Source organism: Heterodontus francisci, chromosome 19 (assembly GCF_036365525.1).
Source record: "Heterodontus francisci isolate sHetFra1 chromosome 19, sHetFra1.hap1, whole genome shotgun sequence".
In the NCBI taxonomy this organism is placed as follows: Eukaryota; Metazoa; Chordata; class Chondrichthyes; order Heterodontiformes; family Heterodontidae; genus Heterodontus; species Heterodontus francisci.
In genome coordinates, this window is record NC_090389.1 from 53,580,079 (window position 1) to 53,603,235 (window position 23,157).

At 42.2% G+C, this 23,157-nt stretch overlaps 1 protein-coding gene across 8 annotated transcripts in view; it reads left to right on the top strand.

Moving 5' to 3' along the window:
- Positions 1 to 23,157, top strand: part of cfap20dc (CFAP20 domain containing) — a 548,283-nt gene that overhangs the window by 276,761 nt on the left and 248,365 nt on the right. For 2 of the 8 annotated variants that reach the window (XM_068051613.1, XM_068051615.1), the window contains 2 exons: positions 217 to 297; positions 7,597 to 7,961. The exons of 2 other annotated variants lie outside the window; for them this stretch is intronic. In XM_068051613.1, coding sequence (XP_067907714.1) covers positions 217 to 297; positions 7,597 to 7,961 — 446 coding nt within the window. Of the gene's footprint in view, positions 1 to 150; positions 193 to 216; positions 298 to 7,596; positions 7,962 to 23,157 lie in introns of those variants that run through there. 4 more of the 8 variants (XR_010976965.1, XM_068051614.1, XM_068051618.1 and 1 more) reach the window with 4 other exon arrangements.

A 23,157-nucleotide genomic window follows, 5' to 3' on the forward strand; every position in this document is an offset into this window, starting at 1 on the left:
GCCTAGATATTCTATTCTAATGTTTATTGCACACTGTTCTTTGAACTTCTGCATTTTTCTCATTGTGTAGATACATTGAGTTGCATTGGGGATAATCCAGACAGTCAAATTATTTTGCTGTTTATTCTTGTCTTTATCTATGAAATCTAGGTACATTGTCACCAAATCATGTAGAGAATGGAGTAAAGCCCTCTGATATATCTAATATTTCACCAGATCAAAGGATCAACAGTGAATGTGCAATAAACAGTTCCACACTCTACCAGAGTATGAAGGAACCAGAGGATCACATTAAAGGTTTGAATTTTCAATACTTGATTGAATTTTAGTCTGCAGCAAGTTTTAAGTTTTACATAATTACATACATCATTTTACATAATATCTACTTACTAGGAATTCACTTAAACTGAGTTAATTGTGCTGGAAATGTTTAAATTATGCGGAGATTTAAATATGCTTTAATTTTGTAAGTTCAAAAATACAGTGACAATTAATTTTCAGTAAGAAGTATATTTTTAAGCTAAAAGTTTAATAATTAATAAATTAAAATCCTACAAATATGTTGGTAATTTTGTAGTCATGAAATCTAAATCCCCTGAAATCAAAGTTTTACTGCAGTAATTTTGTCTGCCATCCATTCAATCAAGCATTGAGAATAATCATCTCATTTCTTTGCCAGACAGATTGAGTACAGTTGAAGATATTTCATCTCTCTGTACTTTCTGAACACTCTGTCCCTGTAAATAGCATGTTCTTACATTAGAATATGCAGATTAATGTCCTGTAATCACCCCACACTTCAAAAAGATCAGAGTTTCTTGTTGATCTTTGACGCTTGTGGCTCTGTAATACAGGTACCAAGCAAAGACCTAACCTGAGCCTCCTAAATGTCTAAATTCCCACTGAAACCTCTTATTGTATATGTTGTATATTGCAAAAATGCATAGAAATGTACAAGACAATTATGTGTATTTAGCCAAGATTCCTTTACTGTTTGCATCAAGTATCTTTTTTGTTTTTTATTACAGTTTTTAGCTTTAGTAGTTAACTGACTGTTATCAGCATGTGTAATCAGTCCTCACAGTATTTTTCATAAGATTAACACCCTGGCAATTTTTTGTTGGGCATGGAAGGCAAATGGATGAACATTGGTGAGAATATGTCAGCTTTATTTATTCATTTTTGAAATCTTCATTAAAACGTTACTACACAATTAGAAGTTAAGACATAAATCTGTTTCGAAAGATTACATAGGTATACGATTACTCTTGCATTCATCGCGTTTGTTGCAATGCCACAGTTATCAGGTGATTTGCATATATTTTCTTATCAGGCAGTCTGATCTTTTCATTGCCATGGGTAAAGCAGTATCAGATGGAATATAGCAATAAAACATTACTTCTTTTCACTTTTGTATGAGAAGAATTTTGAGAAAATCAGCTACAACTTAGCCCTTTGAGGCTGTATTTTTCTATTAGTATTAAAAATAATATGACACTTCAAATTGTTTTCATTTTAATCTTCCACTTCCATTAATGTCAAATTATTTGCTACATTGTAGATTGAAAAGGAATTGAAGCCATAGTTTTTGCCAAAGGACTGGAGGATTGCAAATGTTACAGCCTTGTTCAAAAAGGGAAGGATAAAACTGGCAGTTATAGGCCAGTCAGTTTAACGTTGGTGGTGGGGTAGCTTTTAGAAGTGAGAATCCAGGGGAAGATTAACAGGCACGTGGACAAGCATGGACAAATAAAGGAGAACCAGCACAGATTTGTTAAGGGAAAATCATGTTTGACTAACCAGATTTGAGTTTTTCATGAGGTAACAGAGAAGATGGATGAGGGCAGTGCATTTGTTATTTTGTATATGAACCTTCAAAATAAGTTTGATAAAGTACCACATATTAAGCTTGCTAGCAAAATTGAAGCCCATGGTATAAAAGGGGCAGTAGCAGCATATATCCAAAATTGGCTAAGTGAGAGAAAACAGAGTTGTGTTGAGTGGGTGTTTTTTTAGACTGGAAGGAAATAGATAGTGGAGGTCCCCAAAGTTCAGAACTCAGATCATTGTTGTTTTTGATGTACATTAATGACCTGGACTTGGGGGTACAGGGCACAATTTCGAAATTTGCAGATGACAAAACTTAGAAGTGGTAGTAAAGACTGAGGAAGATTATAATAGACTTCAGGATGATGTAGACAGGCTGGTGGTATGGGCAAACACATAGCAGCTGAAATTCAATTCAGTAAAGTGTGAGGTGATAGATTTTGGTAGGAAGAATGAGGAGAGACAATACATGTTAAATGGTGCAATTTTAAAGGGGGTGCAAGAAGAGGGAGGCCTTGGGATGCTTGGCCACAAATCTTTGAAGGTTACAAAGTAGTTAATAAAGCATATGGAATCCTGGGCTTTATAAATAGTGGTCCAGAGTGCAAAATCCAGGAAGTTATGCTTAAACCTATCTAAAACACTAGTTTGGTGTCAGCTGGCGTATTATGTTCAATTCTGCATGCCCCACTTTAGGAAAGGCGTGAATGCTTTGGAGAAAGGTCCCAGGGATGAGGGATTATAGTTACATGGAGAGACTGGAAAAGCTGGGGCTGTTGTCCTCAGAGCAGAGAAGGCAAGAGGGGATTTAATAGAAGTCTTTAAAATCATGAAGGGTTTTAGATAAAGTAAATAAAGAGAAACTGTTTCCAGTGACTGAAGAGTCAATGACCAAGCGGGCACAGATTTAAGGTAACTGACAAGACGAACCGCAGGCAACGTGAGGAAGCAGCAGTCATTAGGATTTCGAATGCACTCACAGATAGGGCAGTGGATACAGATTCAAAAGGGAATTGGAGAAATACTTGAAGGAGAACAAAGTTGCTGGAGTATGGGGAAAGAGTGAGGGAGTGGGATTAACTGAGCAGGCAAACAGGGCTGCAGACAGGGCTTTAGTTTAACTTGTCAAAAGGAAATACTTAAACGAGAAAAAATTGCAAGATATGAGGAAAGACCAGGAAAGTGAAACTAACTGAATTGCTCTCCCAAAAAGCCAGAGCTGTACCATTCTTTGATACTTGGTTTATCTACTTGAGAGTCACCTTTCTGTATGTGGAGTGGTATAAAAAGGCCGTAGACGTTCATAAAGCAAATTTAAGTGTCAATTGTGAACGTCAGCTTGGCCCAATGGTAGCACATTTGCTTCTGAATCAGAAGTTTATACTCCAAGTCCTACTCCATACTTGAACACATCATCTCGGCTAAGACTTTCAATATTGAGGGAGTTCTGCATTGTTGGAGGTGCTGCTTCCAGCCAAGAGAAAAATGAATTACACTCTGCCTCTCAAGTGCACAAAAATAGAAGAGTAAAGCACATAAGTAGGCTATTTGGCCCATCGGGTCTGCACCGACTCATTTGAAGAGCAGTTAGTTCCACCCACCTGCTCTTTCCCCATTTCTCTGAAACTTTTGCTTTTACAAATATTTGCCCAATTTCCTTTTGACAAGTTAAACTAAGGCCCTATCTGCCTGCTCAAGTGGCACAGACACGATGGGCCGAATGGCCACCTTGTGTGATGTAGATCTTTCTGTATTTCTATAAAAGATACTATGGAACTATTGGAAGATATTGGGGAAGTTCTCCTGATGTCCAGCCCAATATTTATTATATAACCAACACCACAAAAGCAGATTTTTGATGACCTTTTACTTCATGGAAAGGATTTTGAGATTGAGTTATGTTTAAGTGTAGTGTCTTAAAGTAAATTCACACAGAGTTTTTAAAAAGCCACAGGCTATCAGCATTGAAGGTATGTATTAAAGCCAAACATGCTAGTTTGTGGAATGTTTCAGCTGATACAATGAGGATAAATTGTTTTATCCCAGGTATTAACCAGGCTGCCCACATTCACTTTGAGAATGGCAATAGGTATTTTCCTTAGAATGGGAGGATAGTTAACCGATTTTTATTATTTGTCCTACTGTTGAATCATTAATAGAGAGGAAGTTAGAGTCACAGCACACCCCAAGACTGAAATACTTGGGCCTAAGTGTTGCAACTGGAAGTTTTAATTGCACAAGATTAGAGAGAAAGGTAATGGCAAAACAAGTAAGTTAGCCCATGAAAGGCAGAGGGCCTATGTTTCATTATTTATTCACATTTTCAGGGAGCAAAGTGAGGTTGAGTGAAGTAGAATCTGACTTGATTTTTATGCTGTTTGTTGAATAAGGCAGCTTAACAATTCATATCTGTCTTACCAAGTGTTTGAGTCCACCTTCAGAGAGATTGGAGATGTGCATGTAAGTGGACATGTGAAAAACCTGATATCCAGTTATTCTATACTATATTAGTAATGATTTAAAAAATCACCATGCAGTGCTCGTGCCTGTAACAGGCATATGCAAATAAGGCACCTAACACCTTTTGGAGGCCCCCGCACTGTAGAATTGGTGAAGGAATCTGAAGGAGCATTGATGATGGCATGGCTGGAGGCAGTACTCATCAGGGCGTCTGCCTTTTCAAGCAGACATACATCTGCATTATGGGAATGATACCCTCTTCTATTGAGAAATGACTTAGGCTTATGTGCCACTGCCCTTATAGCCATAAAGGTAGTCAATTGCTCCGTGCTCATGCTGAAACCCAGCAACTGATGCAAACCCCTTGTTCATTTATTGGAACAAAGGCAAACAATGTGTTAATGGTGTGTTGAAAGACAAAGCATTAGTACAGATAGGGTGTTAACAGACTGAAAATTGAACAGCCGCAAGTACAAACATGAAAAAAAAACAGTGGGTAAGCAAACTGAACAAAATAATTTGAAATAAAATAAAATGAACACAAAAAAAAGGGAAAAGGAAAAAATAACTAAAAATAAAGGTAAATGGGGGGGCCCGTCATACTCTGAAATTATTGAACTCAATGTTCAGTCCGGCAGGCTGTAGTTTGCCTAATCGGTAAATGAGATGCTGTTCCTCGAGCTTGCTTTGATGTTCACTGGAACGCTGCAGCAATCCCAGGACAGAGTTGTGAGCATGAGAGCAGGGGGGATTGTTGAAATGACAAGCAACCGGAAGCTCGGGGTCCTGCTTGCGGACTGAGCGGAGGTGTTCCGCAAAGCGGTCACCCAGTCTGCGTTTGGTCTCGCCAATGTAGAGGAGACCACATTGTGAGCAGCGAATACAGTATACTACATTGAAAGATAAAAGGGATTTTTATAAATTGAGAGGTCTGTTGCAGACAGAAAAAAAAACCCGGGCAGATTACTTGCTCAGTTTTTGAAGAAAACAGCAGATGAGATATGTTGTTCCAATGCTGGCATACAGTCTAACTTCTAAGTCCACGTAGATAGGTCACTGAGATCCTTCAGAACAGTTCTTTACAGGTGACACTGAGAATTAATTTTAGCCGGCTTTCTTCAAAGACAGGAAATGAGATGAAGTGACACAGTGGACTTCTCAGGGTCTTTTATGGAATTACTGGAAATCGAACTGAGTTGTGGTCTTCTGTCCTTCCTTGACAGTTCAGCAGGAGACTTGACTTTATCTCACTTCAGAAGGTACAACACACACTGACACACAGCCAGAAAGCTTGTGAGTTTACTGCCCTTCCAGGTGTGCTCTGCTGCTACTGTGCTTGTCCAATCAAAGGGGTACTTGTCACTTCTTTGCCCCTCTTACCAAGGTGTCTGTTCTATCTTTAACTTGAGTCATGTGACAACCAGTAACATTGTTGCCAATCCGGTTCCTTCAGTGCCCTTTTGATGGCTCTCTTTTTAAAAAGCTGGTCCAACATTTATGCAGTTTAACTATAAATTCCTTTAAAAATATTTTAATAAAAAAAATCTCTTTAATAACACTGGGTGGGTCCATCTATCAAAGATACTTCCTCTTTTCCTTCCAAAAACAACATTGGGATCCTTTTATGTAATAGGATCCCGATTTAAGGAACTAAATAAGCTTAATATCTGCTTCAGGCAGCCAACCGGAATCAGAAAAATGATGGTAGCCACAGTGTCAGTGAGGATGGGGCAGTGAGCTCTTTTTCGGGGCTCTCCCTTAGTGTAACTAGAAAACCTCATCGATAAGTTTTTAGTACAAGATGTAACCCAAATGAAGGCGGCCATGACGGCTCACTTGATCTGTCTTAAGTTATGAGATCTTCTCTTGTGTAATAAATTTTGTATTTCATAGTTATCAATTGAATATCCTTTATTTGTGCTATTAAAATGGCTTATCTCTTGCTTGTCTTTATAATCTCTATGCATTGAATCACAGAATAATACATTCTTTCCCATTACTGAGCAAATATATTATATTTCATGGAGTTCAGAATCAATCATCACCCTTACTTTTGGCCCACTTCATATTATCACGCCAGCTTGCTTTGTTGAATGATAATTTTCTTTAATCCACTGACTGAAGATCTGAATTTATATTTTTTGAAGAAATTTAAGAGAGAACAGATAAAGGATAACATTGCTGGCAGCTTAAGATGGCCAGCTAATTTGCAACACTGTATCCAACATTGCAAGGCCTGTGAGATGGAAATGAAATGGCTGTTCATCACAGCAAGATCCACGAGAGAAGCACTGCTATCATGTTTGAATCACTGGATGACTGTCATGTGACAAGCCCCTCCCCCATCTGTGGTTTTAAGCTTGTGTTTCTCTGCAGCAGCAAGGAGAAGCTTCTGGACTCTGACACATGCAGACCCAAATGGGGGTCCCTCTCTCTCTCCCTCTCTCTCCATTTCAACTTACAAGCTTTGAACTCTGCCAGTTGACTGACCACCTTTGCATACTCTGGCTACAATCAGAAATCCCGTTACAAGAAATCATCTGCATTGCTGTCTCCAAGACACCCACTGAACCAGTCATCTACCTCTTCAAACTAAAATCCTCAGGACCACCAAATTCAGCTAGAAGCCAGCCAAATCACCAAATACCACAGACTGTATACCCCTTTTTTCTATAAACTCTAACTCAACCAATCTACCTTTCCCCAATCTGTAATCTATTTGTGTGTGTGTAAACATCTAGTGTGTGTGTGAGTGAAAGTAGGCACATAGTTTATTCTTCTTATTAGTTCGGTTTTGGTACAATAAAGTTAACCTCCTTCTTTGTTAACCTCAAGAAAACCTGTCCAGTTGGTTCTTGTTATGATCATAGCAAGTAAGTAATCAAACACCTACTGTAGTGGCCAGTACATCCACTTTAAAAAATAATTAAACCTGTTGTGGTCAAACAGGGAGAGGAGAAAAAGGGAAGTCCTTCAACTCCTCCTCACCTGACCGTAACAACATGAAACGCACGTCTTGTCTTTCTAGTTAGCTTTTATTGATTGAACTGCATCAGTTATATTAATTGAATAGTAATACTGACATTTTGTCATGTGTGAAGAAAATCATTGTGCTTAGTGGGATTAGACGTTTGAAAGCTTTCAACATAGAATGCCCCAAATTAATTTGTGTGAATTTAGTGCATTTGTTGTAATAGTAAAACAATGAAAAGCCAATAACAAATTGTGTAATTTACAAGAGTAGTTCAGAACAATATCCCAGTAGGTGTAATTATCCAAGTTCTAAAACAACTTGATTAAATTTTTCAGATGAATGGTATTTTCCTGATCATTCAGAGAACAGTTTGCAGTTCATTTCCCCTCAACATACCACACCCTGCCTGGAACATTCCAGAAACAATTCACATTTACAACTAAATGCGAGCAAGAGAGAAAATGAAAGTGGTTCAGCATCTTTAAGTGAAGATGAGGAAAAAGATGATGAATTAAAATTGAAGGACATATTTACATATTCATCGCAACCGAGGTCAGCTCCTCATGGAAAGGTACAGAAAACCTCATTGGACGGCTTCATGTGGATAGTGGACATGAAGGATGATGGAGAACCGGAAAATGCAGATAAGAGAGGAGCTCAACTGGAGGACGATTTCCATGGAAATTATAGCAGCGAGGAGGTAAGCTCTCTCTGAAGCGTAAGCTCTGTCTACTGCATTTTGCTCTAGCACACAAATATTTAGTAATGTATGGTTAAAATAAAGGGATGGGGGTGATGTACATGATGATAGATGCCCAAGTATGTACAAAAACATAGAATATCAAAAAAAGCTCTTATAATTTGTTATGAGGACAAATCTTGAGCAGCTTATTCATGTCATCTGAACAACGAGGTGCCTTAAACTGTGATCCTAAGGATATTCCCAGCTATGTTAATTATTGTAATGACAATACTTGAAAATTGGAGATAGCGGAATTGCCTTGTAAGTTTCTCAGCAAAATGGACAAAATAAGCCCATAAACATAGTGGGCTGGATTTTAAGAGCCTGCCATCGCTCTCGTGCACAGGCACTGGTGCCATTCTTAAAGCGCAGCCAGCCCTGCCAGAAAATTTGAATTTTTAAAGTGAACCCCCCCCCTAAAATTGTATGCCCCTTTCCAACCTCACAATAAAAATTATAGTAAGTTTTTGCCCTCCCCCACCCCGAAACACTTACACCCCTTCTCACCAGCCCCTACACTGATGATGTTATTTGATCCCGTTCCCACCTGCAGTAAAAATCTTGGCTCCTCCTCCCTCCCCCCCAGTGCCACGCCTGCTTTTCCCAGACGGAGAATTGAACAAGCAGGCGTGCCGGTCGCCACGCCGACAATCACTCTGGGTCCGGAAGATTCAAGGTGAGTTGAGTTAAATTTATTCATTTCATTAATTTAAATGTTTAAATCCAGGTCCCGTCACCCAGCGGTTGTGGGGAGGTTGGGCGGGGGGGGGGTTGCGCGCCGTCTTGGAGCCTCGCCGCCAGCGGGCGAAGCAGGCCGGGCATTCCCGGCGTCGGCCTCCATGGCGGGCCTCTGCCGCCACCATCTTCCGGCTCCCCTCACCATGGAACCTGATGTCGTGGGCTTGGTAAAATTCAGCCTAGTATATGTATGCGAATATCTCAAAGGTGAATTGCTATTGCTCACACTGCAGTTTCTTTGGATGATAAGAGAAATAATATGCCATTTATATATTGTGAGATAGTTACACAAAGAACAATTGAGACTAGAGTCTTAGAGTCAGTACAGCACAGAAGGAGACCATTCGGCCCTTCAAGTCCATGGTTGCTCTCTGTAAAGCAATCCAGTCAGTCCCATTCACCGATGTATCCCCGTAGCCCTGCAAGTTTATTTCCCTCAAGTGCCCATCCAATTTCCTTTTGAAATCATCTCTGCTTTCACCACCCTTGTTGGGAGCGAGTTTCATTTCATTACCACTTGCTGCGTTAAAAAGTTCTTCTTATATGAATAAAAGGCTTTGGGATTTTCCTTAACCCTGTTTGCTAAAGATATTTCATGACCCCTTTTAGCCCTCTTAATTCCTCGTTTCAGATTGGTCCTACATTCCCGATATTCTTCCAAAGCTTCGTCTTTCTTCAGCCGCCTAGACCTTATGTATGCTTCCTTTTTCCTCTTAGCTAGTCTCACAATTTCACCTGTCATCCATGGTTCCCTAATCTTGCCATTTCTATCCCTCATTTTCACAGGAACATGTCTCTCCTGTACGCTAATCAACCTCTCTTTAATAGCCTCCCACATATCAAATGTGGATTTACCTTCAAACAGCTGCTCCCAATCTACATTCCCCAGCTCCTGTCGAATTTTGGTATAGTTGGCCTTCCCCCAATTTAGCACTCTTCCTTTAGGATCACTCTCGTCTTTGTCCATGAGTATTCTAAAACTTACGGAATTGTGATCACTATTCCCAAAGTAGTCCCCTACTGAAACTTCAACCACCTGGCTGGGCTCATTCCCCAACACCAGGTCCAGTATGGCCCCTTCCCGAGTTGGACTATTTACATACTGCTCTAGAAAACCCTCCTGGATGCTCCTTTCAAATTCTGCTCCATCTAGACCTCTAACACTAAGTGAATCCCAGTCAATGTTGGGAAAATTAAAATCTCCTATCACCACCACCCTGTTGCTCCTACATCTTTCCATAATCTGTTTACATATTTGTACCTCTATCTCACACTCGCTGTTGGGAGGCCTGTAGTACAGCCCCAACATTGTTACCACACCCTTCCTATTTCTGAGTTCTGCCCATATTGCCTCACAGCTCGAGTCCTCCATAGTGCCTTCCTTCAGCACAGCTGTGATATCCTCTTTGACCAGTAATGCAACTCCTCCACCCCTTTTACCTCCCTCTCTATCCCGCCTGAAGCATCGATATTCTGGGATATTTAGTTGCCAATCATGCCCTTCCCTTAACCAAGTCTCAGTAATAGCAATAACCATACTCCCCGGTACTAATCCAAGCCCTAAGTTCATCTGCCTTACCTACTACACTTCTTGCATTAAAACAAATGCACCTCAGACCACCAGTCCCTTTGCTTTCATCATCTGCTCCCTGCCTACTCTTTCCCTTAGTCACGCTGACTTCATTATCTAGTTCCTTACAGGCTTTAGTTACTACCTCCTTACTCTCCACTGACCTCCTCATTTGGTTCCCAACCCCCTGCCACATTAGTTTAAACCCTCCCCAACAGCGTTAGAAAAAGCACCCCCAAGGACATTGGTTCCAGTCCGGCCCAGGTGTAGACCGTCCAATTTGTAATTGTCCCACCTCCCCCAGAACCGGTCCCAATGTCCCAAAAATCTGAACCCCTCCCTCCTGCACCATCTCTCAAGCCACGCATTCATCCTGACTATTCTTTCATTTCTACTCTGACTATCACGTGGCACTGGTAGCAATCCTGAAATTACTACCTCTGAGGTCCTACTTTTTAACTTGGCTCCTAACTCCCTAAATTCTGCTTGTAGGACCTCATCCCGTTTTTTACCTATATCATTGGTGCCTATATGCACAACAACAACTGGCTGTTCACCCTCCCCCTTCAGAATGTTCTGCAGCCGATCTGAGACATCCCTGACCCATGCACCTGGGAGGCAACATACCATTCGGGAGTCTCGTTTTCGACCACAGAACCACCTATCTACTCCCCTTACAATCGAATCCCCTATGACTATAGCCCTTCCACTCTTTTTGCCGCCCTTCTGAACAGCAGAGCCAGCCACGGTGCCATGAACCTGGCTACTGCTGCCTTCCCCTGGTGAGCCATCTCCCTCAACAGTATCCAAAACGGTATACCGTTTATCATAAAACGGTATATCATAAAAAGTAGTGGTCCTAGCACTGAACCTTGGGGAGCACACTGTCTACCATCCTCCATTCTAAAAACAACTACTGTTTTCTGTTCTTAAGTCAATTTTTTTATCCAAGTTGACATTGACCTTGCTATTCCATGAGCCTCAATTGTGTTAACACACCATTTATATGGTACTTAGTTAAACACGTTCTTAAAATTCATATAGACAACATCCATTGCATTCCCTTCCCTTCTCTGTTACTTCATCAAAAAATTCAATTAGATTAGTTAAGCATGATCTGCCTTTGACAAATCCATGCTGGCTCTCCTTATTTAACTCAAAGCTATTGATTTTTTTCTCGATTATTGTTTCTAACACCTTCCCATCACTGATGTTAAACTGACCGGCCTGTAGTTACTAGGGATGTCCTTACACCCTTCCTTGAATAAGGATATCACATTTGCCATGTTCCAAACCTATGGGACCTCCCCGTACCTAGGGAAGATTGGAAGATTATGGCAATCCCTTCCGCTATCTCCACTCCCACTTCCTTCAGCAACCTGGGATCTAAACCATCTGGACCAGTCGACTTATCCACTCTAAGCATAGCCAACCTTTCCAGTACATCCTGCCTCTCAATCTTCACTCCATCCATGACCTCTACCATCTCCGCTTCTACTAATATTTTATCAGTATACTCTTCCTTTGTAAACATCAAAACAAAATACTGATTAAGTATTCCAGCCTTGCCCTAAGCCTCTAAGCATATATCACCACCTTTGTCCCTAATAGGCCTCACCCCACCTCTTACTACCTGCTTACTATTTAAATGCCAGTAGAAGAACTTTGGGCTCCATTTTATGTTAACTGCCATTCTATTCTCATATTTTCCCATTGCCAGTCTTACTTTCCGCTTCAATTCCCCACTCAGTGTATTGTATTAGGCTTGGTTCTCGCTTGAAGAATTTACCTGACATGCATCATCCACCCTCTTTGTTTCTTTCATCATATTCTCTAAATCCCTCGTCATCCAATGAGCCCTGGCTTCGTTTTTCCTACCTTTCACCCTTTTTAAGAACGTAGGAACATAATAACATAGGAGCAGGAGTAGGCCATTCAGCCCATCGAGCCTGCTCCGCCAGTCAATACAATCATGGCTGATCATCCACTTCAATGCCTTTTTCCCACACTATCCCCATATCCCTTTATGTCATTGGTATTTAGAAATCTGTCAATCTCTGCTTTAAACATACTCAATGAGTGAGCTTCCAGAACTCTCTGACGTAGAGAATTCCTAAGATTTACAACCCTTTGAGTGAGGAAATTTCTCCTCATCTCAGTCCTAAGTGGTTTCCCCCTTATTTTGAAATTGTGTCCCCTGGTTCTAGACTCCCCAACCAGGAGAAACATCTTACCTGCATCTACCCTGTCTATCCCTTTAAGTATTTTGTAAGTTTCGATGAGATCACCTCTCATTCTCAGGCCCAGTTTCCCCAATCTCTCTTCATAGGATAGTCCTACCATGTTGAAATGTACCTAGCCTGTAGCTGAAATATATCCTTAAAGATCTCCCATTGTTTTGTTACCATTTTTCCTTTCAGTCTTTGGCTCCATTTTACCCTGGCGAGATCCCCTCTCATCTCAATCAAATTAGCCCTCTTCCAATTTAGAATTTCTACTTTAGATTGTTCCTTACTCTCCTCAATTACTAATCAAATCTTATGATTTGATGATCACTCTTACCCAAATGTTGCCCCACAGACAATTGATCCACTTGGCCCACCTCATTTCCCAGCACTAGATCCAGCACACCTCCGTCCTAGATGGACCGAGACATTCTGGTCAAGGAAGTTCTCCTGAACACATTTCAGAAATTCCTCCTCCTCCTCCTTACCCTTTATTCTAACATCATCCCAATCGATATTTAGGTAATTAAAGTTCCCCACTCTATAGCACTTGATCAATTTTTTATTCTTTCATGGGATGTGTGCAATGCTGGCAAGGCCAGCATTTGTTGCCCATCTCTAATAGTCCTTGAGAAGGTGTTGGAGAGCTCTCTTCTTGAACCGCTGCAGTCCATCTGGTGTAGGTACACCCACAGTGCTTTTAGGAAGGGAGTTCCAGCGACAGTGAAGGAATGCCGATCTAGTTCCAAGTCAGGATGTTGTGTGACTCAGAGGGAACTTGCAGGTGGTGGTGTTCCCATGTGTATGCTGCCCTTGTTCTTCTAGGGGGTAGAGGTCACAGGTTTGGAAGGTGCTTTCGAAGGAGGCTTGGCGAGTTGCTGCAGTGCATTTGTCTATGGTACCCACTGCTGCCACTGTATGGCGGTGCTGGAGGGAGTGAATGTTTAAGGTGGTGGATGGGGTGTGAGTCAAGCAGGCTGCTTTGTCCTGGCTGGTTTCGAGCTTCTTGAATTTTGTTGGACCTGCACTCATCCAGGCAAGTGGAGTGTATTACATCACACTCCTGATTTGTGCCTTGTAGACGGTGGACAGGCTTTGGGGAGTCAGGAGGTGAATTACTCACTGCAGAATTCCCAACCTCTGACATGCTCTTGTATCCACAGTATTTATGTGACTGGTCCAGTTTAGTTTCTGGTCAATAGTAACCCCCAGGATATCGATGGTGAGAATTTAGGGATGGTAATGCCATTGAATGTCAAGGGGAGATGGTTAGATTCTCTCTTATTGGAGATACCCATTGCCTGGCACTTCTGTGATGTGAACATTACTTTCCACTTATCAGCCCAAGTTTGAATGTTGTCCAGGTCTTGCTGCATGTGAACATGGACTACTACAGTATCTGCAGAATTCGAATGATTCTTACACATTTCTGTGATTTGCTGCAGATTTTCTCCTCTATATCTCCCTCTATTTGGAGGTGTTGTGTGTTGTTGTAGTAGTAGCTAAGGCATTATTGATAAAATCACGGAGTCTGGATAAGGTCAACTAATAACTTATTATTTATATATCTGTTTACACTCTCGTCAAGCCTGTCTAGCTGGCATCTCTTCTTCCAAATCCCATTGTCTTGTGACTGTTACATCATCATCATTACAATGGGAGGGATTTCTCTCACTGTCTCCAACATTAACCCTTTCAGGTCCTTATACAATAGGAGTCCTATAGAATACCCCCAGTAGCGTGATCATCCCCTTTTTGCTTCGCATCCCTCACCAAATGGAATATCTCCTTGCCCCCTCAAGGACATCCTCTCTTTCCAACATTACAGCGTGTTCCCTGATCAATACTGCCACCCACCACCCTTTTTCCCTTCCCTTTCTTTTCTGAACACATTGTATCCCTGAATATTAAGCACCCAGGCCTCACCATTTTTAAGGCATGTTTCTGTTATTGCCACTGCATCATATTCCCACACGGCTATTTGTGCTTGGAGCTCATCAACTTTATTCACCACTCTGTGCATTTAGCAAAATGCATTCTAAACCTGCCCTTGTATTCCTCGTGGTCCTTCTTCATCTGCTCCTATCTAAATATGGCACTACTTCCTTCTGTAGTCAGTCAATCGCTGTCACGCGGCGGCCTGCAAATTAACATAACCGAGACACAGGGCCCATTCTCTTGTAGGGCGAGGGCAAGCTACGAGGCGTTGATGGCTAAATATCAGGTGCTGGAGCCACGTTTAAAGCACTGCAAACTCTGCTTGTACTGCTGCCTTTCACTAATTCAGTGACTCTGGAATGTTGCTGGACCCACTCCCATTGCTGCTGTTATTGCTGAACTCCCCTCTACTGCTGCTGTTACGAATGGAGCCCCCCCCCCCCCACTGCTGCTGTTACCGCTGGACCCCTGCACTAGGACTGAGAACCCAAAAGACAGACTGGGAGCCAATTAGGACCATGTACGAGGCAAGACTCCGGGTGGCTGCACAGTATAATGATGCCTCCCTGGAGGTTCTCCTCCAGGCTCCAAGGGAAAGATGGGAGGTCCACTTCCCAAGGGATGACAAGAAGCCTGGACAGCGATAGTGGAGGAGGTCAGCAGCTGTGCGGGCTAACCCCCACCCTCCTCACCCCCGTCCCCCCGGAACTGGGCCCAATGCCAAAAGAAGGTCAGTGACCTTCTTTGCTTTGCCAAGGGTGAGTCCTCCACACCCATCTCCTATTTGGAGCTTGCATGTGGCTACGTGGGAGAGAGCACTACATGGGGAGGGAGTGACCACAAAGGCATCAGCGCATCCTGCCAGATGCATGGCTACATCTTGATGACTGGCCACCTTCTTTCAGAGCTCACCCCCACTATGTCTGAGAGCGGATGTGAGGAGGAGCCATTTGGTAGACCCCCTCAAGTGATGAGGGACTGCCACTAGCATAAGTGACCTGTTGTTCTTAGAGCGAGGTCTGCTTGCAGGAGTAACGGGCCGATAACACCAGGGAGACATTGAGGACTGGCAGTGGGATTGCTGATGTATGTGCTCTGACGCCAGCAGAGGAGGAGGCTTTGGAGCTACCAGGCACCCAAGGCGGTCGAGCAATCGTGGACAGCGAGACTGGAGTGTCCACACAAGAGAATGAGCAGACATTGTGTTTGTGCATCCTCCACCACACCTCTGAAGAACCACATCATGCATGGTTGGCATGAGGAGATCTGAACAACCAAACCCACAAACATTTGTGTTCTCTCATGCGAGCCATGGCACATCGGAGGCAAGCTCAGCAGCTGGACAGGGGCTCTGCCGTCATCCTCTGAGGAGGAGGGGGAACAGTCAGAGGATGCACCATCACATCATTCCCTGAACTCTCCACCAACGCAGATACTCTCATGCCAGTGGGTATGCGCTTGGGCTTAGATTTAGAGACACAAGCTGGTGAATGAACCATAGTAGCGCCCAAGCAGCTGACTAAGGCTGTCACATGCAAAGCCAATGAAAGTCAGAGCACTGGGGGAGGCCAGGCCCATGCTGAGGCTCAGGCTGATGATGAACCTTTGGTGTTGGCAGCACAGGACATGCTGGAGTTGCAGACAGAGGTAAGGGAGCATCCGGCGGAGATGCCAGAGGCAGTGTGTAACTATGAGCGGACCATGGAAGAGTCCATCCATGCCATGAGTGCTGCCACGTCACAGGCATGTGAGTGCATGGTTTCTTCCATCAAGAGGTCTGTGACCCTAATGGAGAACCAGATCCTGCAGATGCGCGCAGACCAGCACAGCATTGCCTTTACCATGAGTTCAACGCAGCTATGGCAAGGCGAACGAGGGATGAGGTGCCTGGAGTTTCCGCCAGGTCCTCGTCCATCTCAGGTCAGCAGGGAAGTGCAAGTGAGCATTTCAAGGGAGGAGGAGAGTCTGCCCTCCACATCTGGGGGCTCCCCCCAGTGTGGACAGCAGCTTCTCAACCCCACCACCAGTGATCACAGCTCCAGTATCCGCAATGACTGAGGAGGATCCTGCACTGGTGCAGGAACTTCTTCAGTTCGCCAGTGCCTTCCAGGCTTCAGGCAGCCAGAGGATGCCCGCCAAAGTCATCCCAGGCCAAGAGACAGCTCGATCAGCAGCCTGCCTTGACCTTAGCTGCCAGCTTAGCGGTCACGCCATGTAGAAGCTCACGAAAGCCCTATTCCTCTTTTCTACTTCAAATGCTAGTGGCCATACCCCTTCCAATGTTTAGATTGGAACTTATGAGAATAAAGCTCCAGATTTTATTTAATCCACAGGTGGGAATTTTATGCTGACATTGCAGGTCTCGACGTCGGGAGCAACTGACACCAAGATCCCCATGTCTCCTTTTTCCTGGAAGATCCACCAAATTTAGTGCCAATCAGGCACCTAAGTGGACGGCTGCGTTTGCTGACAATGCAACCGCTAGGTGGCGCAGTACAGCTGCAGCCTCATCGACAGAAATGTCACTCTCTGTAACATCTCAGGCAGCTGCCAGTAATAAAGATAGTGCTGTTTAATTTGACACAAAAAATGAGTTGAATTCCAACCCCCTCACTCCTCAATGACTGCGATCGCTGCCTCCACACCAGCCCCCCTATTACTACCCGCTCCCTCTCGCTATCGCCACTTGTTCCCTGTTCCCTCCTGTGATCGCTGCCTCAATCGCTGCATTCAGTTTCCCTCTTCCTCCCACACCCATCTTCTCGCCTCTTCCTTCCACTGCTTCAAACTGCTGGCCTTCCATCCCACCGCTCCCGACTGCTCGTCGCTCCATCCCGCCATTCTCTCCTGTGCCCACCTGCGTACAGTTCCCTCCCACCGCTTGCTCCCCATCTCGCCGCCCAGAGAAGTGGCAGGTGGGGAGGTAGCAAGCGGGGTGCTAGTGGCGAGGCGGGAAGTGGGCGGTTTTATTTCCGTGATTTTTTTTTTACCTCAAAGATTATTTTTACTTCCACAAGTTGAGGATATTAATTGGATAATAATGAAATATAAAATGTATTCCACAAGTCTGGAAGACCCACTAACTCAACCAGTGAATTAAACAACGCATCTTATTGGGGTCACTTCCAGATTCTGGACAAACAGACCCTATTATGTTGAAGCAAAATGAGCCATCACTAGTGTCGTTGTATTTTCTTATTATAGTGGTCACCAAAAACGTTTTTTAAAAAATCCTCAGCAGAATGCACTGCCCTTATCTCCTCAATCCAGATGTCATTAAAGAGTACTGATCTTCAGTTAGATCATTCTCAGAGAGTACATTGTTCTAGATAGCATATATATTTTCAGCGAGGTAAGCTGCTGTTACATCAAGCTAAATTGGAAAATTAGAGACAAAAATGAGACTGAATGAAATATAGTTTTGAAAATGGTAAAAAAAATTTACATAGAAAGAAAATCCTTATAAAGATTTGTGTAACAAATGGGAAATATAAGGATGATTTAACCAAAGTATTGAAGAAAATAGAGTCCAAGATATACAATAAATAAAGTTAGTGTTAGCGGGAATGAATCTAGAAGAATCACTCGACACTCAGGTCTGCTCCAATGTCAAACAGTTTATTACGCTAGCGGGGAGCAGGTCACTGGGCTGTCCAGATGCCTCTCCACCGAACAAAGGAAAATCATCCATACTTATACATTTTTCAAACAGTTACTCAGCCCATCCTGGCTGGACATGATCCAATCATAACGGTTATTGATTACATACATTATACATATTACCAATTAGATTACTCATTAGGCATCATGTGGCTACGTGATCAGCTCATAGCAAGCCCCCTGATCATCTTGTGATGTTTCCCAGACCCCCTTATCAACTATCCTTGAGTCTTCACAATGAATCCTTCTACCTCTATCAAGCTTGCATTCCTGATTGCTTCGTGCAGTCTGCAGTTACACAAAGCAGCTGTCTTATACACTGATATGAGGGGCCCTCCTTGGTCAGGCTAATTGCCTGTGCTAAGCAGTACCATGCTCAAGGCTGCAAGCTAACTAACTTGTCCCACAATGCCTTGGGTAAATACTCCATTTTGTAACAATATGTGGCTATACTTTCATCTTATATATATATGTGTATTTATTTAGCTGCATCGGCCACAATTATTTTCCTTCTACAATCCCCCCTTTCGGTAAAGGACTACCCCTAGTCCTGTTAACCGACATACCTACTTTATTATCCCCGTTTTAACCCTGTCCGGTATTCCCTGCCTCTACGTGCTGGCCAGTCACGTGATTTCAGGAATCCCGGTCACTTAAATCAAATCAATATGACCCAAATTATCGTGTCCCTTTGAGGTTAACCTCCTTTGTTGTTCCTTTACCAAAGCCTTTGCTTTCTTTCGCTTAGTATATTGTCCGCATGATCTACAAGCCAATATTACCCCGGTGGGAGCCAGTACACATTGCACTCCCACCAACACGTGTGATATTATCCTGATTCAAGGGTGAATATTGACGTTCATCCCCCAATACCAAACTCTTCCCTGCCAGCTTGTACTTTGAAGTTCCTGTTCATTATTTTCCTTGAGAACCTTTAACTTTCTTTTTAACTGATGGTAAAGCTTCACTGAGTGACCTATTTTGTCCCGTAATCCGCTCAATTTCTCATCTATGTATGGGATTGGGACTTGCTCTGACTCTTTATAATGCTGGAGGTGATCGTGGAGCTGATCAGTTGCATTAACGGCTTCCAGTCCCCGCTGTTGGATATAAACTATCCAGGCTAGTCCTATAGTGACTGGTTATTGAGGGGTAAAACAGAAGTCTGGGTATGGTATGGGACAGCGTCAACTTCCATAGCAGTATGATGTTTTGATGGTGGAAACGCAGTACTTTCCATTTCCCTGGTACCCCGACCTTGCAAAATCTCTGTCAGATAATATCGGAGGGAGGTATCGCCCTGTCGATCCAATCTGGTACCTCCCCTCTTTGGAGCTGATCGAGGTTGTGTCTCATTTGTTCCACCATCCACAGCCCATAAGTGTGGCACAATTGTCCCTGCCGGGTACGGCATCCAAAGTGATTAATAGTCTTGGCATGGGCCTCCAGCACTGCTATTCCATCTAATTGTATTTCCATTGTTCTCTGCCCCAGACCTGTTTGATTGGGCCCCCTCGGCTTGAATTATGAGCTCCCTTATAACCCTCCAGAGTCGTTCCACATTCTCGTTTACCGCTTGTGTATGTAAAGAATTGATTAAAGAAGTCCCAGTATTGATCCCTGTTACTTCATCATTTTATATTTTTTCTCTTGTATCTATGAAATGGGTTACGCCCTCTTATCCTTGTGGTCCCTGTGACGTCAGCAGCTTGTCGCACTATTACAGTGGCTAACATACTATACATAGTCTTAGCCTGTTCTGAACAATACTCTGGCATCCGGATACCTGAGACATTGATCAACACAGGCACAATTTCATGTTTTACATTATCATACAACACTTCCCCTGGGCTTGATGTACCCACACACATCCATGTTCCTTTCAACTTTCCTTATCATCTGTTGCCCAATGGGAGGGGCACAAACAATTCCAAAGACAGAGCTCTCAGTTACCCCTTCCCCTTTCTGTCTGGTCACGCAGTTAGCGCGGGTCATCTGTGAAACACCGTACACATACTGCATCTTTGCCTGGATTCACCATAAGCCATGCAGTCAAGTAGGTTTACTTGCCGTGAACACTTCCCATCCAACATCTTGTGCAATGCCCCATAGTTCATATAGTCCATATTAATACTCCTTTCATTAATCCGTGTGCATCCATTACCGGGTCTTTGTTCTTCCTCTCCGGATATTAGCATCAGGCCCCACAGCCACTGTCGTCCAGTTCTTTCCCATTCTCCACTAGTGGTTATATCTGTAATTTAAACACACTGCCCTGGTGGTCACCAGGTGTTAGTACTTGTCCATGTTGTAAGTATCCCCCGATGAGTGATACATGTCTACCTGTGGGGACCGAACATGTCCTGGGGAATCCAGAAGTTAATTTATATTCTTATCATCTCTACTCTTTCAAAATTATCTATATGGTCCCATCACGCTCGGGCTTCGTTCCCCACAATCCTTGCCCAGTTAGTAGCCCATCTAATAATAATCCAAATTCCTATCAACACTACCATTATTCCCAGCCCCCCGAGTAGTCCATTCTCAAGTGTATTCTTCCATACCCGGTATCTCTTTGCGTACCAGGTGGTGTTTATTTCGGAGTCTATCATTTGCTGTTGTCTTTATATACCTTCAGTTGGGACCTATGTTTCCATCGGCCCTTCCCTTTACCATTACTTTGTGTCCCACAACAGGCACCTTTTGTTTGTTCCTCTATCATTTTTCTATAGAACCTCCTGCCTCACCTTGTGCAGTTGTCTGCACAACTCCTTCAAAAATCTTTTAACCCTTTCTCTTGCGGGTCCTATTTCCTCACTACCTGCTATGACATCCCCGAACAACCTCATTGCCCTTCCTGTCATTATTAAGGTGTTTAATTTATCCTGATTATTATAAAGTCATTTTCTCTATGTGAGTTGTCTCACTGCACTGGCTGTATTAAACATTTCATGCCATGCTGTTTCTCAAGTCAGTAAACATGTTTGAGACCCGTTCGCCAGGTGATCTTATCAAAAGATCAAAAATGGCCAGACTTTCAAATGTAGCTCTCCGAATAACTCATATCTCCAAGAGAAAACTAACAATTGCCAGTCTTATCTACACTTTCCTGACTTTCACTGTAAAATTCTAGACTTCTTGGAAATTTCACACTATATTAATGTAGCTGTTTGAATTCTAATTTCACCATTTGTTTATACCCAGAATTCCTTTATTAGCTCTTGCATCAGCCAGATCTAATTGCCAATTCCTATTAATTATAATTCTATTTCATTTTGAGCCCTGGAGAACCTTTACAATCAATATTCATAATTCCTTAAAACAGAAATCAAACATTTCCATTTGATTCCAGGCATTACTATATATTGTTTTTTTTTTGCCTTAGATGACATTTTAATTCCTTAAATAACTTGCCAAATTAAACTGGATTTTCGACATCTCAGATTATTCCAAATTCAAATAACAGTAAATTTCCCTTTGAATGCTTTAAATAACCACTCATATCAATTAATTTTGTTTATCGATTCCAATTTCCTATGCCCAGACTTGGTGATATTGCATTTTTTTTAGTAAAGACAGAAGTGCTTGCAACTATTTCTCCTTCTCAAGCACTTTGTCTCATTGATAAAGATAGTTGCAGCAAGGTTAATTTCTTGCTTGTCTCCAAATGGGCGGAGCAAAGCATTCTCCGCTGCGTCGCTTTACGTAACCTTTTTTTTAATGGAAAAGAACTAAACTCCATTTTAAATGTTTTTTGGTATCCTTAGGATTTTCAAACAACAAAATCTTTAGTAACATTATCAACTTCAAAGGAAACCATCTCCATCAGGAAAGACAGCATTTTAGATTAAACTCCAATTGTTTCCAAACTTTTAGCATCTTTTGTAAGAGGTTTCTAATCCAAGGATTTTTTATAACAAAGATGATTCCAAATTCCAATTCACTGCAATAAATATTTAAAAATCAAAACTGCCGATGTTATATGAGTGAGTCTTATGTCCGGAACTTAAGACTCCCCCAAAACTCGACATGCTAAACTTGAAAGTTCATTGTGGTTGCAAATGACATTTCCAGTTTTTTTTTTCAATTTAACAGGTCAATTAACTGTAACAGTATTAATTTAATTCAGACTTATTAACTTATAATACTTATTAACTACACACAGAACAGAATAGCACGTGCTTTTTTTAAAAGATAGGTGAATTACGTCATTTTTCTTGTTCTTTCTTCAGGCGCCTTTTCAAATGACTGTAATAAAACCAAAAACTAAAGAAAAAGTTATTTAACATTCTTATAACAAAAGACTTAACACCAGCTCCTTACACAAACTTTAATCTTTCCCATTATCTCCTTTGCTTATCCTTCTCTCCCTTAAAACCAATATCCAATTCCTGACATTTGCTACTTTAAACAGTCAATAAAACATGTCTTTAATTTAAACTCCAAAAAAAACTAGAACAGATTTTAAACTGGAACTCCAATTAAAGCAGGAATTGTAAACTTCAAATTGGATTTCTGCCAAACATCTTCAGACCTTCAAGGCTGAAGCTTATCTCTTAGAAAATTGTTCATTGCCTTTTCACAGTTGCAAAACCAACTTTAAAATAATAAAACTTTAACTTAAAATATAATTCAAGTTTATATTCCATTCCTGGGTGCACAATCTTAAATTGAAATGAACACACTCAACAATCACTTTTCACACTCATTCAGTTTCAAACAACTTAATAGACTCATGCTTTCAACATTAAAGCCAGACAACAAAGAGTTAACGACAGTCAGTTCTACAGAACACAAGCTGTACAGCCCAGACATTCAATTCATTCGTGGACGCTTCCAACAATCACACATTCGAATCAAAGACACAGTAACTTGTTTTTACTCTAAAACATAGTCTTTTGTATCACTCTGCCATAAACTTAGTGAATGCATTTTTTCTTTTTGTTTCTCTGCCAGCTGGCAGGTAATGGACCCCTCCGGTCCCCACTCGAGCTTCATCTTTTCACTGGCCATACTTGGGTAG